The sequence below is a fragment of the Hemicordylus capensis genome, chromosome 1 (assembly GCF_027244095.1).
Source record: "Hemicordylus capensis ecotype Gifberg chromosome 1, rHemCap1.1.pri, whole genome shotgun sequence".
Taxonomy (NCBI): domain Eukaryota; kingdom Metazoa; phylum Chordata; class Lepidosauria; order Squamata; family Cordylidae; genus Hemicordylus; species Hemicordylus capensis.
This window is the reverse complement of record NC_069657.1, coordinates 210,961,290-210,979,035: the sequence shown is the minus strand read 5'-3', so window position 1 is coordinate 210,979,035 and position 17,746 is coordinate 210,961,290. Positions and strand designations below refer to the sequence as shown.

Genomic DNA, 17,746 nt, shown 5'->3' with positions numbered 1-17,746 from the left:
CTACTTTTAAAACTGCTTTTAGAATTATGTTAATTTACCTGTCAGTTAGTACAATTGTTTTGTCCAGTTTCTGTATAGGAAGTTTATGATTTTCAAGAAGTTTTTTAAGCAGAAGAGCCTCTTCTACTCTGTATGGATTCAGCATCATTATCTTTTTCTCAGAGGCAATTATCCATGCATCAGGAAAATTCAGAAGATGAATTAGGCAACGTTCATCTTTACTTGACTCTTTCTGTTTAAGCATGTAAAGTTTGTGTTTAAATGACTCCATAGAGAAGGGCACTTGCACAGTTTTTATTGCTTGGCAGTTGCGTTTCTTTTCAATTTGAGAATGAAAAAGTTTGTCAACTTTCGGCTGATTAGACAGACATTCTTTCAGCTTGGCTTTGCCTCTTTTGTCTCTTTCTTTTGTTGCTCCTTGAACACTTTGATCCATAGCTCTTTTACTTTGCCGGTTATATCGTTCCAGGTCTTTATCAGCTTTTTCCTCATATCTGATTAAGAGAAAGAGGGAAGGAGAAGAGCACATAAAAACTGGCTAGGGCTCAGTCACAGAATTGTTCAATACACATTATAGCAGTGATCTTCACTATTTTTCAAGTGGGGCCACTTTGGCAAAAAAAAAAAAAAAATCCTTCACTGTGAGAGCCATTTCCTACCACAGTAACCACAAAGTACTGTGCTTTTTTCAGTGCTGGGAGGATCTGTTAAGAGATGGAACCCACTTTTAAGATTTATGTGGGGAAAGTTCTGGGAACGGCTACACTTCCCAGCACTCCGTGCACACCTTCCAAGATGCTGCAGGGGCTCAAGAGGGCTGTTTCCCTTAAAGAAGCCCCCCAGCACTGGGCAAAGTACAGCACTGTATAGTGAGAATGGTTGTCATCGCATGGTGCTAGGGGGACTGAGCAGAGTATTCAGCTTTGACTGAAGCTTCGCACAGGCCTAATAAATAATTAGCCAGGGGGACGTACTTAGGGTGATGGGGGTTGCCACTGGCCCCTACAATGAAGAACACTGCATTACAGAATTTGTTGTCTTTCAAACAGAAGCCATTATTATTTTTGGGGGGGGGGAGGGGAACCTTTTCCCTTTCTAGCCCATTTTAATATCTTTGGTTTATTTTTTATAAGTAATCTGGTTTTCAGTAGCAACTGCTACTCAACACAGTACTGGCAGTATGTTATTCTGACTGATCTTATTTTCATGTTATTTACTGCTACTAATCAGGTTAGTCAGATCCAATTATTTGCATGAATGGTGGAAAATAAGGGTGACAGTGCGCTCACTTTGTGATAAATTATAAGTATTCTAACACATGGTACCAATATGTTTTCTTTTCCTTTCCTTTTTCCCAATTTAACTTAAATTGGTTCCTTGGGATGAACAATAGATCATGTCCCAGAAAAACAAGAGTAAAAATTAAAACAAAAAACATCTGCATCTGGGGGAAAATTAAAATAGCCAAGTCACTTAAACGGAAACAGTATCTTGAATATTGTAGAGGCTTTGCTCTGACCAATAGTTAATGTCTTGACTACTATGGGTGGGGGGAAAGATCAGTCTACTCAGAGAAAAGATCTCAAGATCAGAGAAAACTTACAGCAGGTTCAGACAGTACTTTTCTTTTTAATGCAAATAATTCTGATTGTTCCCATATATAAATGAAACTACTGAATACAGTAATTATCTGGCCTCAACTTCCATTAATATGGGGTCACTTTCCCCCCGCAAGAGCTGCCAGCCAATAACTGGACCAAGGAATGAATGCAAGAGGGGAATCACAACAGCGCTTATGTTTTAAAAGGTCTCTCTCTGTTCTAAGAGGTGACAACCCTAACCAGCTGGTTGACAAAAAGCTAATCAGTCATCACTTGGTAACTACATTTATCCAGGAAATGTATGGTACTTTGCAAACTTCATAGAAAAATATCCATGTTAAATCACAGAAGTCTGTGGCACTGAGACACAATCAAATCAATGTCACCTTTTACAGCAGTGTTCAAATAGACACACTTGAAAATAATAGTTTGCTTCTGAATAGGGGTGTGTCCAAACCGGTCCGGAGGCCATTGTAAAGGCCTCCGAACTGTCCGGACCGGTTCGGACCTGGCCGGTCCGGGTCCGGGTGGGGGTCTTCCTTTAGGGGCGGGGAGGGCTTACTTACCCCTCCCGCCGCTTTGCCCCCTCCAGCGCCCGTATTTTACTGAGTAAACCAGCCACCCCCGCTGCCCCCCCGCGAGTGGATTAGGGGCCAAAACTACTGCCGCCGCTGCCCTCCCTCCCAGCCGCCCGCCCGCCCGCCCTCCCTTCCTCCCAGCCGCCCGCCCGAGTCCTCACCAGATGTTGTTCAAAAAAAGAGAGGAGCTCGCGAACAGAGCTCCTCTCTCTGCAAAGTCTCGGCCGCAACTGGGGCCTTGGGCGCGCCGCAAAGGATGCCTGGGAGTTCCGCCGGAGGCCCGGTCTACCCGCCGGCAGGGGATGAGGCCGGGTAGACTGGGCCTCCAGCGATTGGAGGCCCGGTCTACCCGGCCTCGTCCGCGGCGGCGGCAGTAGTTTTGGCCCCTAATCCGCTCGCAGGGGGGGCGGCTGGTTTCCAGCGCCCCAATTACTCAGTAAAATACGGGCGCTGGAGGGGGCAAAGCGGCGGGAGGGGTAAGTAAGCCCTCCACACCCTTAAAGGAAGACCCCCCTTCGGTGCCGGTCCGGACTGCTCCAGACCATGCACATCCCTACTTCTGAAGTATTACCTGACGAAAATTTCCTAACCACTTACTAGAGAGTAATCCCCCCTGAACTAAATGGGGCTTGATTGATTTATTAAGTGTTGTCAAGTTGGTGTCCACTCTTAGCGACCACATAGATAAGATTCTCTCCAGGATGATCTGTCTTCAACTTCGCCTTTAAGCTCTCTCAGTGGTGCATTCATTGCTGCCGTAATCCAGTCCATCCACCTTGCTGCTGGTCGTACTCTTCTTCTCTTTCCTTCAACTTTTCCCAGCATTATGGATTTCTCAAGGGAGCTGGGTCTTCACATAATGTGTCCAAAGAAGGATAGTTTGAGCCTAGTCATTTGTGCCTCGAGTGAAAATTATAGATTGATTTGTTCTATGATCCATTTGTTTGTTTTCCTGGCTGTCCAAGGTATCCTCAAAAGTCTTCTCCAGCACCAAAGTTCAAAAGCGTCAATATTTTTCTATCTTGCATCTTCAAGGTCCAGCATTCGCATCCATAGAGTGTCACGGGAAAAACTATTGTCTGAACAATTCTAATCTTTGCAGGTATAGGCACGTCACAGCATCTAAATATCATTTCAAAAGCCTTCATTGCAACCCTAACAAGTGCTAGTCTGCAGCATATTTCTTGACTGCTGAATCCTTTACTGTTGATGGTCGATCCTAAAAGGCAGAAGCTATCCATTACCTCTAATGTCTTCATCATTAATTCTGAGGCTGGTTGCCGTACCCGTTGTCATTAGTTTAGTCTTCTTTACATTTAGTCATAGTCCCATTTTTTCACTGTGCTCCTTGACTTTTGTTACTAGAGCTTGCAGATCATCCTGATTCTTAGCTATCAGAGTGGTGTCATCAGCGTAGTGCAGGTTATTGATGTTTCTTCCTCCAGCTTTAAAACCAGGCTCATCTTCTTCCAGTCCAGCTTCTCTCAGTATATGTTCACCATATAAGTTGAATAAATAAGCAGAAAGTAGACAGGCTTGTCTTACTCTTTTGCTGATCTGGAACCAGTCTATGTCACCATGTTTCATCTGGACCATGGCTTCCTGTCTTGTGTATAGGTTTTTCATGAGAACAATGAGATGTTCTGGGATGCCCATTTTCCTAAGGATATTTCACAACTTGACATGGTCAACGCAATCAAAGGCTTTTCTGTAGTTAATAAAGCACATATTGACTTTTCTGGTATTCTTTGGCTTTCTTAATTATCTAGCATGCATCCGCAATGATGTCTCTTGTTCCTCAGCCTTTTCTGAAACCAGCTTGAAATTCGGCATTTCCCTTTCCACTTAGGGCTCTAATCTGCGTTGGATGATCCTGAGCATTATTTTGCTAGCATGTGAAATTAAGGATATTGTGCGATGGCATGGTTTGCTCAATCTGTTAAATCTCCTTTCTTTGATATGGGTATGTAGACTGACCTCTTCCAATCTGTTGGCCATTGTGTCATTCTCCAAATTTACTGGCATAGTTTGGTTAGAGCCTTGACTGATTCTTCTTCTGTTGCCTGCCATATTTCTGTAGCTATTTCGTCAATTCCTGTAGCCTTCCAACTTGGTAATGACCGGAGTGCTGATCTAACTTCATCTTCCTGTACTAGAGGTTCTTGCAAGTAGGGAATATCTTCTAGAGTATCTTGGATGTGGACATCCCTGCTGTGCAGATTTTCAGTATACTCCATCTCTGTTTGATCTTCTCTGATTCAGTTATTATCTGTCCTTAACATACCAATTCGAGGTTGGAACCTCCTTCTGAGTTCAGAGATCTTTTGGAAAACTTTCCTTGTTTTTCCGTGTCTATTTCCATCCTCATGGTCTTTACAGATGTCATTGTAGTACTGTTCCTTGTCTCTTCTAATAGCTTTCTTAAATTCCCTATTAAGTTCCTTCCTGAGGTCTTTATCTTTTTGGCTTCTCTCCTCTTCTTGGTAATTTCCGCCTTCTGTTCTGACATCCATTTTGCTTTCTTCTGTTTCTTGGTCTTTGGCAGTCTCTTTTCACATTCATCCTTAACAACTTCTTTGATTTCATCCCACAGTTCCTCTGGTTCCCTATCAAAGAGGTTCAGAACTTCAAAGCTGTTCCTGAGGTTCTCCTTGAAAATGGTGGATACATTCTCAAGGTCATATCGTGAAAGTTGGATAGCTTTGTTTTTCCGTTTCAGCTTGATTTGGAATGGGGCTTACTTCTTAGTAAACATGCTCAAGATTGGGCTTTTCATTCAATAGACTGAACTAGAATGGTAAATCTTAATTATGAAACAAAATGTCTGATGGTATTTAGGATAGTGAATAATTTCTTTCTTTTTTATGTTTATATCCTACCTTTCTTCTATCACAGAACTCATGGCAGCACACATGGTGTTCTCAGATGGTCATTCAAGCACTGACCAGACCTAGATGGTACGTATCTGTGGCAGGTATTATAAGGACATGTTACATCTTAGGAAACTGCCATTTTAAAAAAGTCATCCAATCTTCTGTTAGTACCCAATCTTGGTCCAAGTTCTGCTTCCACCTAAGTGATAATCTTTTCATTTTTCACTCATTTCAAAATATGGAAAAAACACTACTTATGCAGCTGATGAGAAGGGAAATACACTGATCATCTAGTGTGGACTTGATAATTTGATTTAAAATAAAGTTCAAACATCTGGACAGATTCTTTGCCTTTATAATAATGCAAATGCGGGTTGTTTAGCAATAAAAGGAGCCCACAAAACTTGAGTGGTAGTTTGCAATATCTTTTGGAGTGCTATGCAATTTCAGTGCCTGACATCCTAACATAGTGCATGTGTTAGAATGCTCTGCAGGGACGCGACAGTGAGTCTGTGCAAAACTCCCCAGTCCTCTTTGTGCACTGCTGTGCCAAGGGGCAAAACATCTCAGCTCTGCTTGCACTCCGGAAGCACTCTGTTACAGAGGAAAACATATTACTGAGGGCCAGCAACATGTTTCCTTTCTTCCAGAAGATAGGCATAGTTGGGAGTTTCACCTACTGGCGCAGCAGAGTGCATCGAGGATGACGACTGAGGGAGTTCCACACTAACTTCCCATCACATCCCTGCAGAGCCTTCTAATGTGTGCACTTTGTTAGTTCAGATCCTAGCAATTCAGAAGTGCAAAGAGGTGAAGCCACTGTCAGTCTCCTGCTGGTCCATATGCTGGATCTCTATTTATATTTTATTTAGAATATATTTATACATCACTTTTCACACAAAAATGGAGTTGGTTCCCTATCCCAGAGTCTCTCTGGGTGAATGCTAGAATGTTTCAAGAGGGAAAATACCAATTTTTAGGAACAGAGGAAGCTGCCTTATACCAAGTCAAACCATTGGTCCATCAAGCTCAATACTGTCTACTCTGACTGGCAGTGGCTTGCCAAAATTTCAGGCAGGATTCTATGCCAGCCCTACCTTGGAGACGCCAGGGATTTAACCTGGGATCTTCTGCATGCAAAGCAGATGTTCTACCATTAAACTACAGCCCATCTTTGCCCAGAAAACTTTGCAAACATCTGGTTAAGCATAACAGCACCCATTGGAAATGGACACCTAGATGTGACCCAAGTACAAGCCTGGGATCCATTATTATAGATATAAACTATACACATATGCAGACATCATCTACCTCTGTTTGAACTCCCTTAAGATATGGCCTCCCTGGCTAGTGTTAATTACATATACAAAATATTAAGTATGAACTAAAGGAAAGTATCCATGTACAAAAAATATGTATGTGCTGGAAGCATGAAATCTAATGCTGATGACAAACACATTTAACCCCAAAAAACTGAGAGGAAAAAATACAGCAATATCAAGCTTTATAAATCAGCAAGCAGTAGTTAATTAATACTAAAATATGTATGCAACATGTTACAACAATCAAGCCAAAAGCATTTTCCATTCTGTTTTTGAAATTAATTGGGATACAACTTATTTTTGAACATAATGAATCACACAGGATGGAATCTACTGTCCAGTCTTAGTGAACAGATGTGAGGTCTGCAAACTTACTTCTTTTTCTCTTCTTCATTCAGTGCGTTCCACATTTCTTCCATTTTCATCATTAGTTCTTCTGTGCTTGCTTTGGTATTTTCAGTCAACAACCTAGGCCGATGGTCTTGAGTAAAAAGGGAAAATGCTGACATGGGTTTCCTTATTATCTGACTTCTAATTAAATCATAGGCTGTAATCTGTCCCTGTTTATCATTTACCACATTTGATTTTTTAATACTTTGATTATTTTCCTGTTGAAGTTGTAAATGATTATCACCATCATTTTTCTTCTGAACTCTTGCTTCTCCCATGTTAGGAATTAAAATCTGAACAGGTTCCAGGTTTTCTCCTCTAGAATTTTTAAATGCATTCCCCAGGCTCCATTTATCAGCAGGTACTTCAGAACAATCTTTTGGGACTGTGTCTCTCTGTGTTTTTTCCTGCACACAGTCATTTCTCAAATCAACCTCAATGCCATTTTTAGAATGAGTGTCCACTGAAGTATTGTCATCTAGATTAAATATTACCTTGCACTTATTCTGTTGGTCCTTGCATTGTAAATTGTTTAGTGACCTGTCCTGAAATCTCTCAGACCTGGATGTCTCATTGCCTGATATTTCTTTGGTAGGGATATAATGAGGAGACGCATTATAAAATGTTTGATTCTTCAAACAGACATCTGTTTTTTTCCCTGTTTCACCATTTTGCACATCATTACTAAAAGAAAACAATGAAGTATATGGAGACAGATCTGTGTTTCCACAAGATTCAGTTTCATTAATGGGCCCATCTGTTTGTGCAGTTTCATTGGTAACGGTATCTTTTGAGGTAGCATCTGTTGTATCAGTTTCACAAGAAATGGCCTCAGCTAGAGGCCCATATATCGATATTAAGACATCTTCCATAGCAGAACAGACAGAATCCTAAAAGAAAACCCAGAAGTATTTTGATAAATAATGCTTGTTAGTTGTAGCATAATTATGTCAACTTAAAAAACCAAATGGAACTGGAACAGGTTTTGCTCATTTTGAAAGCTAAACCGCTAAACCATGCCAAAAACAGCAGCAGGAACTATTATTTAAAAAATCCAGCGGCTGACATTTAGATTAACACTGTGCATGCTGAAAAAGTTACACTCATGCAATGGGGAGGGACAATTTTCACTGATCTCTCCTTCCCTCTGCAGTCCACTGTGTCTCCCACAAATATGTATCTTTGGACTGCAGTGTTTTATCCCAGTATTTGACACCATACATGTTGGTCTGGATGTCAGGTAGTAACTTTTTAGATTCATCATTATGTAAAATATGCATTATTCAATAGTGCAAGTTTTATATATATATATATATAGCTCAACACTGTACCTTATTATGCAGCAATACTTGAGATTTATCTGGTGTTAAATTGACATCCACAGTGGATGGAGGAATAGTAATGTTGATTAAAAAAATGGGATATAAACGATTAGAATCCTTTTGTGACTTCATGCTGTAGTACTTCTGGGCCAGCTAAAAACAGATACCAAAAAGAGCAGGGTTGAAAAGCCACCCTCCAGTTTGGAATAAATACAGTACAGGATTAAAATCAGATTTTACTTATCTTCTATACAGCAGTGCATTCACAGCAAGAATAATTCAAACGTGTCTTGCAGGGATCGGGGATCATCCTCTTAATAGGAAGATGTCAATTAGGGATGTGCACAAGCTGTTGGTGCAATCCCTTCTGGGGTGGGGTACCTTAAAGATTCAGGTAAGGAGCTCCTAACCTGCTCACCACCCTCACCCCGCCACCTCCCCCCCGCCAGGGCTCATTTTAGAAACATCCGTGCGGGGCTGCAGCGCTTCCTGCAACCCCACGTGGTAATGGCACGCACAGGGCTGGGGTGCATGCACACCAGCCATTTGCCTGTTCAACAACACAATGCTAACCACACAAGTGACTAGCACTGAGGCAGCGCTGCAGCCCCATGCGGCTGTTTCTAAAATGAGTGCTGGTAGGGGGAAAGCAGCGAGGCAGGGGCGAGCAGGTAAGGACCTCCTCACCTGCACCTTAAAGGTACCCCTCCCTGCCAGTTGAGCCAGCTCAAACGACAGCATTCAAGCTGGTCTGGCGCTTGAAAAAGGAAGCACAGAACAGGCTCATGCTCATCCCTAATGTCAATCTTCTTTGTAATTAATAGAGTTGTAGAAATTTTGTAGAAGAACCTTGTTGCAGATGAGGTGAAACAAAACTGTAAAACAGCAGTATTTCACCAATAATTGTTGACTTGTATTAAACATTAAAAATAGATATACCAGTCAAGCAGATGCGCCAAACATACCATTGCCTTGGCACACTCTAAGCTTATCAAAGAGGTAAATAATGTAGCAATTAATTGCCCATTACTAATCTAGGAGAACAAGTTATCCTTTGAAATGTTGCTATTTTGAAATAGCGAGCTCTCACCATTTTACAATACCTCAAAGAGAAAAATTAATAGCCTGGATCTAAAGAGCCATGCAATTAGTCCCATTACCTAAAAGAGAATTGCACTTGCTACCTCTACTTGATATAGTGTGAATCAGAAAGCTGCATCAGGAACAAGTTGTGATATAGCCTGCTATGTACTATACAAAGTTTAAAATCAGACTGGATGCGAGGTAGCCCTTGGGTACACCTCTTGAAGCTTTCTGGATCCCCAAATTTTTTTACAATCCACTGAAGAATGGTTTAGGTGGCAATACCTTGAGAATTTCTTTCTGGTACACTGGTCGATTGTTTACGAAGATGAAGCTCCTTTCTGAACTTGAATGACTTGTTAAACAGTTGTCTGAATCGGGCTTTGGAAGGAAGCCACTAAGAAATACCTAGAATTGTGATGATTTTTTTTTTAATAATATGGTAATTAAAAGCCGTTGACACAAGAAGAAAGGTCAAATTAGATATGACTGTGGATTTTAATTATATTTATTTAAAACATTTTTCTTAATAAAATAATGACAGCTTACAATCAATAAGAATGAGAGGGTTCAGATGTGGAAAATCCAAGTTCAAAGCCTACTCAGTACAAAAATCAGTGGCTGACATCCAACACAGTGCTAAAAGGGCAGAGCAGGAGGTACACCTTCACAAAAAGCTCAGCATCAGATCACGTGCCCGAATGCACAATCTTCAGAGACGTATTCCTAGAAACCAAAAAGTATTTTTGAAGGGAGGGGAGAGCAGTGACAAACATTCCCCACTCCCCCTACATATGCACTCTGCTGCCCAGCAACATACTGGCTGAGCTCTGAAAAAGCCTCTCTGAGAGGGTGCAGCTCCTGCTCCACCCTCCTAAGGTTATGATGGATGTCAGCCATTGACATCACTATTACTTATCCAAACTTAATTCCACAGGTGGTTATCAGATTAAAACATCACTTTGAACTCCTTCAAGGAAGACCTATCAAAATATACATCTACCTCACTTCAACAAAAATTAAAATCACACAGCACAAACCTTCACACTTTCCCCATCTTATTTTTTTTAAATTTTACACAAATATGATAAAGCGAGATGTTATTATAACAGAATGTCAAAAGATGAATGGAAGTCAGAAGTTCCTTTAAAGATTGATTATTCCAAAATATCAAGCCTCCAAAGTGGAGCCACTGAAGTCTACATTAGGTCTACACACTAATATTTTTTAGATTGTGAGCCCTTTGGTGATAAGGTGCCATCTTATTTATTTATTTATATCTATGTGACTGGGGGGCCAAGATGGTGACTGGTCAAGTAACCTTTTCAGAGAGCTCCCTCGCTGAGTTATAGTTTTAGTAAATTTCTCAGGTCTTTGGCATGCTGAATTTTACAGGCTAACTTGGCTTTATGGCCTTGGAGCTGCTGGACTGATTAAACTGCTGTATTTCATATCTATGTAAACTGCTTTGAGAACTTTGGTTGAAGAGCGGTATATAAATATTTGTTGTTGTAGTAGTACTGGCTCCCTGAAAACTATGGTTTGTGAACTAAGAGCTAGCCTCTGGGACATGCACTCTCTCCCTTTTCCTCCTCCCCTCTTTAGGGGAGAATCCCCCCTCCTCTTCCTTATTAGCACTTACCATTGTTTAGTGTTCTATTGATCCTAATGCTAGGATTGCCTCATAAACCAGAGTTTAAAACCATGGTTTGAAATGGATTTGCAATCTAGAGTTACAAGAGAACCCAACTAGTGTTAACCATAATTAGAGCTGGTGCATGTGTGACTGCCATAGTCACCTTAAGTGGCACAGCGGGGAAATGCTTGACTAACAAGCAGAAGTTTGCCGGTTTGAATCCCCACTGGTACTATATTAGGCAGCAGCGATATAGGAACATGCTGAAAGGGATCATCTCATACTGCGCGGGAGGAGGCAATGGTAAACCCCTCCTGTATTCTATCAAAGAAAACCACAGGGCTCTGTGGGTGCCAGGAGTCAAAATCGACTTGACAGCACACTTTACTTATTTATGTGTGACTGTCACAGAGAAAAACAGCCAACATTCTGGGCAGTGTAACTAGTTTTGTCATATGAGCAGCAACTGTCTGTTTTATAACTTTTTTTATTTTATGAGTAACAGTACCCCAATTCTAAATTATAATTACTTGCAAGGTACTCCTACTGATTTCAAGGGAATTTACTGCCAAGGAAGTATGTTTTGGATTGTAGACTTAAGGATACTTCATAAATAGCACCTTCTTTTTGTCCTCATGTGAGCATTGATGCAAACGTAATTGCATGTGTGTGACACGTATATCCTCTGTAGCAATTTCCATGATTATATGCCCAGGGACTGTTCATGTGGGGAAGGGAAAACCCTCTCAGAATGATTGTAAACTAGTTCTAAAATAACATTGCATTTGTTAATTCTTAGTGTGGACTTTCAATAGTAAGTATTAATGACAGTGTATGTGACAAGAATAGTTTAAATTTTACACATTGGCAATGTGTAAAATTTAAACTATTCCTGTCACATACACAAACACAAGTGAAGTACTCCTACGTATATCTTTATTTTTAAAATCAGAATTCTGTTTTGTTGATTAAACAATTTTGGGGATGGGGACTAGAAGATTATAGACTTACCTCAGGATCTTCACAATGGTGTTGAAAAGGTACCATGTTGCCTATAACAGCAGTTCCCACTACTACCATCAAAGCCATTTTGTGATCTGACACCCTGGTTTTTTGCCAAATAACTGTCTAAAACAATATAAGATGAAAATTTGACATTAAATGTAGGTTCATTCAATAAGAATTTGTATACAATGGCATGCTCATACATTGTGTGCAACATTCTGATCCTAGACACCACATGCATTCATTAAGGCCCTGCACACATTCAGTGTGTAGCGCCAAAAGGGGTTCTGCGGGGAGAGCGGGCTTGACCCGCTCTCGCTGCAGACAATCAATCACACCTCCCCAGGCAGGTGAATCACTCACCCAGATGAGCAACGGCTTCTCTCTGGTGATCCTGGGCCTGGCTGTGGCTTGCTCAGACACTCCAGGGGTTGGACGAAGGGAAGTGCCGCCACACAGCGCCGCGCCCCGTGGAGCCCCAGGAATGCACCCTGTGAGTGTGTGGTGTATTCCTGGGATTCCTGCTCCCTGAGGGTGCTTGCAGCCACAGCTGATACACAATTGTGAAAATGAGGTTAACGGAGTGCTCGCTCCATTAACCTCATTTAAGGGGGAGGGTATTTAGGTGGGCTTGCTGCTGTGGAGCCACCAGGCTCACTCACGAGTCTGGTGTTCCTCACAAGTGAGCAAAACCAGGCTGAGCTCCCTTAGCCCAGTTTTGCTCACTCGTGGTCATCGACTCATTATTTTATTGGCCCCCCCTTTTCTTTATTACAATAAGATTACAATATATAAATATAATCAAAGATAGATAGATAAAGTTTATTACGGTCACAGACCAGTTAATCTTTACATTTTACAAAATATTCGATTAGGTAATGCAGGCTTTACAAAGCTTACATACAATAAAACAAAATTTGGCCACATTAACAGTCATCCCAGGTTTAAAATTGGACAGCAGATACTCCAAGTAAAAAAGATCGGTGTGGCTCGGACAATTCTTTAGCAAAAGTAAAATAAACTTAGAACAACTATCTCTATAAAATTCACAATAAAGGATTACATGAGCAGTAGTTTCTATTTCACCTGCACCACAGGGACAAAGGCACGCCACACAAGGTACCCGCTTATATTTTCCCTCCAAGACTGCAGTAGGGAGTACACTGAGGCGGGCCAGGGTCAATGTTCTCCTAAATTTAGATACTAGAATGTTATCTAAATAATCAGAGGGTTTAAGATTAAAACCTTGAGGGCCTATATACAGCCCTCTTGTCAAGCGTGCAGATTCCTCTTGCAGCTCTATATCTTGAGCTCGTTGTTTGATAAATTGAATAGCCTGATCAAATCCCTGCCCTATAAGTTCTTCCTGGGATGTACCAAGATGATGCAGCTTTGTTTTTAACGCTGTTTTCCATTTGTATGTAAAGCTATCAGCTAATACTAGTGGGGCAAGGCCAGTAGGAAAAAATACCAGGTTCGACCAAAATTTGATTATACACAGCCAAATTTTCAGCTTTAACGTGGTAACCCCAGCCTCTCTTTGGAGAGCAGCATTAGTAACAGCACAGGGAACTTGGAGAATGGCTCTTAGAAACTTTGTCCGGATTACTTCCAAAGGAGTAAAGTTGCCATAAGGGCCAAGCTGTGCACCATAGAGAATCTTGAGGGTATACCTTAGCGATAAAGAGTTTAATGGCCACTGGAACAAAAAGGGCACTCCTTGAGAAATGAAAAGACTTAATGGCATTTGCCGGCTGCTGTGCGCTATGAGCAACAGTGTTAATGTGGGCTTTATGACCCCCACTAAAGTGGAAGGCCACCCCAAGATATTTGAACACCCTCACCTGTTCAATTCTTTGCCCATTTATAGACCATCTAAAGTTATTTGGGCGCTTTGCAAACACCAAGACCTTTGTTTTGGAATAGTTTATCTCTAAGGCCTCCTTAGCACAGTAAGAACTCAGAGATGTAAGGGCATGCCTTAGCCCTATTTTTAGTTTGTGAAAGTAGCACTATGTCATCTGCGTAGAGTAGTATCAGGATATGTCAACTCGCCAATTTAGGAGGGTGAAGGGCTGGATCATTCAGGTGGGAGACTAAAGAGTTAATATAGAAATTAAATAGAGATGGGGCTAAAATACAACCTTGCCTCACTCCTCTATGCATAGGTATTTCTGCAGAGAGATGTCCTTTTTCACTGCAGTGCGCTCTAAGGCGGGTATTGACGTGGAGATTATGTATTAGTAGCAATAAACGCGACTCAATAGTTGACTCCTTTAGCTTAGCCCACAATCTATCCCTCGAGATTGAATCAAAAGCTCCTTTAAAATCTATAAATGCAGCAAACAGGGAAGACTTGGGCCTAAAGGAATATTTTTCAACTAGATGCTGTAAAGTAAACACTTGCTGGATGGTGGAACATCCCTCACGAAAGCCCGCCTGTTCAGCCGAACGAATGTCATCAGAATCAAACCACTCATGCAATTTTCCCAGGAGGTGTCTGGCATACAATTTGCTGATGACACTGAGCAAACTAATCAGCCGATAATTGCTGGGATCATCTCTAGTCCCTTTTTTATAAATTGGGATAATTATTGCAGTGCCCCAATCTTCAGGAATTTTGGTGGTCGAGTCAATAAAGGTAAATAATGAGACTAATAGAGGGGCCAACCGTTCCATATTGTTACGTATAATTTCAATTGTAATGTAGTCCGACCCTGGGACCTTGCCCACCTTGCATTTTCTTAACTAAGCTCTCAATTTCAGAAACGGAAACCGGACTCCAACCTAGTAGATGATCAACACTATCATCCAGAATAACTGTAGAGTGACCCTCCTTTTTATATAGTGCCAGAAAATGGCGTTCCCATATCACGGCTGAGATAATTAAATTGAAAGCAGAAGGAACCCTTGCTATAGGGCGCGAGACCAAATGCCAAAATTTAGCCTGATTCTTAAGTTTGGAGGTGCCGATCAAGTCAGCCCATTCCGCTTTCTTGGCCTGTAATTTCTTATTTCTCAATAATTTCTTATATCATCTTTCTTATCAAAGATGATAATAATACATATAAAAATAACGAAAGGGAGAGGGGAATCCCTTAACACAGCTTAACATGATAGGATACAATCAAAACCAGAGAAGTAGAGAGACAGAAAAGGGATTAAAACAAAAACCAGAAAACACCTTCTTCAAGGATATTTGACTAATGTCAAAGCATAAACAGTTCATTGAAATTCGACCAAATAGCTAAGAATTATTATTCTTTACCTTGGTAATGAAAAAAACCCAGTTCAAATACAGACAAAGAATACATATCAGCAATCCAAAGTTGTAATTCAGGAGTAAATTTTTCCTTCCAGTGTTGTATTATAACCCTGGTGGCAACCCCCAAAGCACAGAGAATCTACAGTTCTTGATGTAGTGCTAAATTCCATGTGCTGGGGAAATACCCCAAAACAACATGAACGTCTTTAACAAACAAAGTTTACTGCAATGTCATATTGACACCTTATGAATTTCAGATCAAAATGGTCTGATAACCGGACAGGACCAAACCACATGTGTAAGTGTACCCTCATACAAATTACACCTCCAACACAAAGCAGTCTGCAACCAGTCCTTATTAAACACTCTCCAAGGTGTCCAATAGACACGGAATAAATGTTTCTGTTGTATTAGTTGCATTTTAAGATCTAAAAAGGCACATTTCAATGTGGCCCGCCATTGATTTAATAAAATAGGGTATTCAAGATCAATATTCCAAAGATCTCGGATATAATCAATATCAATCTTATCAACGTCTTTAAGATTCTGAAAGAGTTAGATCAAAGGCTTAGGTACGTTTAATAAATGTTCCAAATCTAATAATAAAGATGGAATTTCAGAAGCTGAAATCACAAGAGCGGTGACAATAAATGTTTTAGCCAGTTTGACAAACTGCCACTCTTGTGAGTATCTGGCACAGTCAACTGTGGTCCATATTTATCATACTGTATTATTTTGTACACATAAATTGAATTATGTTGGAGCAACTGGGCTCCAACATGCTCAAGGAGAATGGCCATGATGTGCATATCTGTCTTCCTTCTAGATCAAGCATTTAGGCGATACTTTTAACAGCTGAGAGTTCTGCAAATGTAAAATTGAATCAGCCTTCAAAATCCAATATTGGTTCTTGATTCATAAATTGCACTAGTGCAATGAACAGTCTTGAGAAGAGAGAGAGAAAAGAATCAGATGATGAACATGCCCCAATGAGAGCCTGTTTATCAGCATTTGAAAAATGAAGTAAACATGAACAGGGGGGTGAGGAGTGGAGGCCAAAGGCAATGAAGGGAGGGCAAAGGCAAGTACATCCACAAGTAATAACCATAAAAAGTCAAGTCTTTGTATTAAACAAGATGTTGGCATGCAAATATTTCAAGGTACTAGGGATATGCCCAAATCATTTCGGCACCTCTTTGGAGAACCACTGAAACGATCCAGACTCCTGCAGCCAAAATGTTTCGTTGCGGGGCAAGGCAAGGGATACCTTTAAAAGGAGGCAAGCTGGTCTTACCTGCTCCTCCTGTGAGCTGACGCCGCCTCCAACACCCCATTGCCGCGCTGTTGTGCTTAAAAAGTAACTTAAAAGCAGCAGCCGTGCTGCTGTCCTCTTTAAAACACCACACCACCCAATGGGTTGCTGCTGCTCCCAGAAGCCCTTGCACAGCGTCAGCACACAAATGGTGCTGTCACATGCGCTGCCATTTGCGTGGTCAGCAACACCATGCTGACCATGCAAATAGAGTTGGCACATGCCTCGGTGTAATTTGCGTGCTCACACGGACTGAGGGCTGCTGGGAGCAGCATCCCATCCCATTGGTGCAGCGTTTTAAAGAGGACAAACTTTTAACCAAGTTAGCTTTAAAGCACAACAGCACCACGATGGGTGGCGTGGGCAGCTCATGGGAGGTAGTGATGTGCACAAACTGGTTCGGTGGTCCTTTTGCAGACCGCCAAACCAGTTCGAAAGTCCGGCTGTTCAGCCAGTTTGGCGCCGGGGGGGTGGGGTGGGTATCTTTAGGGATGGGGGCGGGTGCTTCCCCAGTGCCGTGACTCCCCCTCCAGCACTGTCTTTAAGAAGTTGGCGCGGGGTGGCAGCGTACCTCCTTGCCACTCCAGACAGTGTCAAACCGGAAGTGCCCAATGTGCGTGCACACATGTCAGGCACTTCCAGTTTAACGCTGACTGGACAGCGAGGTAAACTGCCACCCCACGCACCCTCCCTGATCCTTGAAGGTAACCCCCACACACACACCGCACGCCATCTGGTAGGACCTGCCTGCCTCATTTTATAGGTACCGCTCCCCACCCCCTGGGATGTGCATGAAGCATTTCATGCACATCCCTACAAAGTATTGCAATGAGATATTGACTCACACCTCATGCAGAGGCTGGTACAGATAGAATACATGTTAAGTCCACATTAAATCACTTTAAAAAAAATACAAAAGTGAAGTAATGATGTAAGCAGCTCATAAGTCTGTAATATAGGTGCCAAAGCTCACTCTGCTAGTGATCAGTAAGAACAGAAGTCTTCAACTATATCTGCTTTAGTCTGTGTGAAATGCTCAGTTCTCTATATTAGATCTCTTATCTGAATAGAGGAGTTTATTGCTTAACTCTGAAACTTTTTTTTAATAAACTGCCAAGTAACTTAATCTAGATAAAATGAAGATGCATATGCCTCAGTATCATCTTGTCCTTGTTTCAGCAGAGGTTATAACAAACATGTTTTAAGGAACTGTATTCAAAAGTTGAGTGGCTTTATATAAACTAATTGAAGTTCAACTAAGCTTAATTAAACTTAAGTAGTCTATATTTCAATTAATGTGTTGCTGTGGAGAGAAGAAAAGAATGTAACCCCAATCTGGAGATGCTCATGCACAAAAGA

At 41.4% G+C, this 17,746-nt stretch overlaps 1 protein-coding gene and 1 long non-coding RNA gene across 7 annotated transcripts in view; one reads left to right on the top strand and one right to left on the bottom strand.

Annotated features, from left to right (window-relative positions):
- Positions 1-17,746, bottom strand: part of PMS1 (PMS1 homolog 1, mismatch repair system component) — an 89,816-nt gene that overhangs the window by 30,990 nt on the left and 41,080 nt on the right. For 4 of the 6 annotated variants that reach the window (XR_008311529.1, XM_053273064.1, XM_053273082.1 and 1 more), the window contains exons 6-10: positions 11,817-11,933; positions 9,455-9,577; positions 8,096-8,239; positions 6,750-7,654; positions 39-494 (exon numbers count right to left, since the gene is read on the bottom strand). Coding sequence is in view for 5 of the 6 variants with exons in the window: in XM_053273064.1 (XP_053129039.1) it covers positions 39-494; positions 6,750-7,654; positions 8,096-8,239; positions 9,455-9,577; positions 11,817-11,933 (1,745 nt within the window). In the remaining variant the exon portion in view is untranslated. Of the gene's footprint in view, positions 1-38; positions 495-6,749; positions 7,655-8,095; positions 8,240-9,454; positions 9,578-9,672; positions 9,896-11,816; positions 11,934-17,746 lie in introns of those variants that run through there. The other 2 variants (XM_053273097.1, XM_053273106.1) reach the window with 2 other exon arrangements.
- Positions 1-17,746, top strand: part of LOC128335189 (uncharacterized) — an 82,295-nt gene that overhangs the window by 33,937 nt on the left and 30,612 nt on the right. The gene's annotated exons all lie outside the window — the stretch shown is intronic.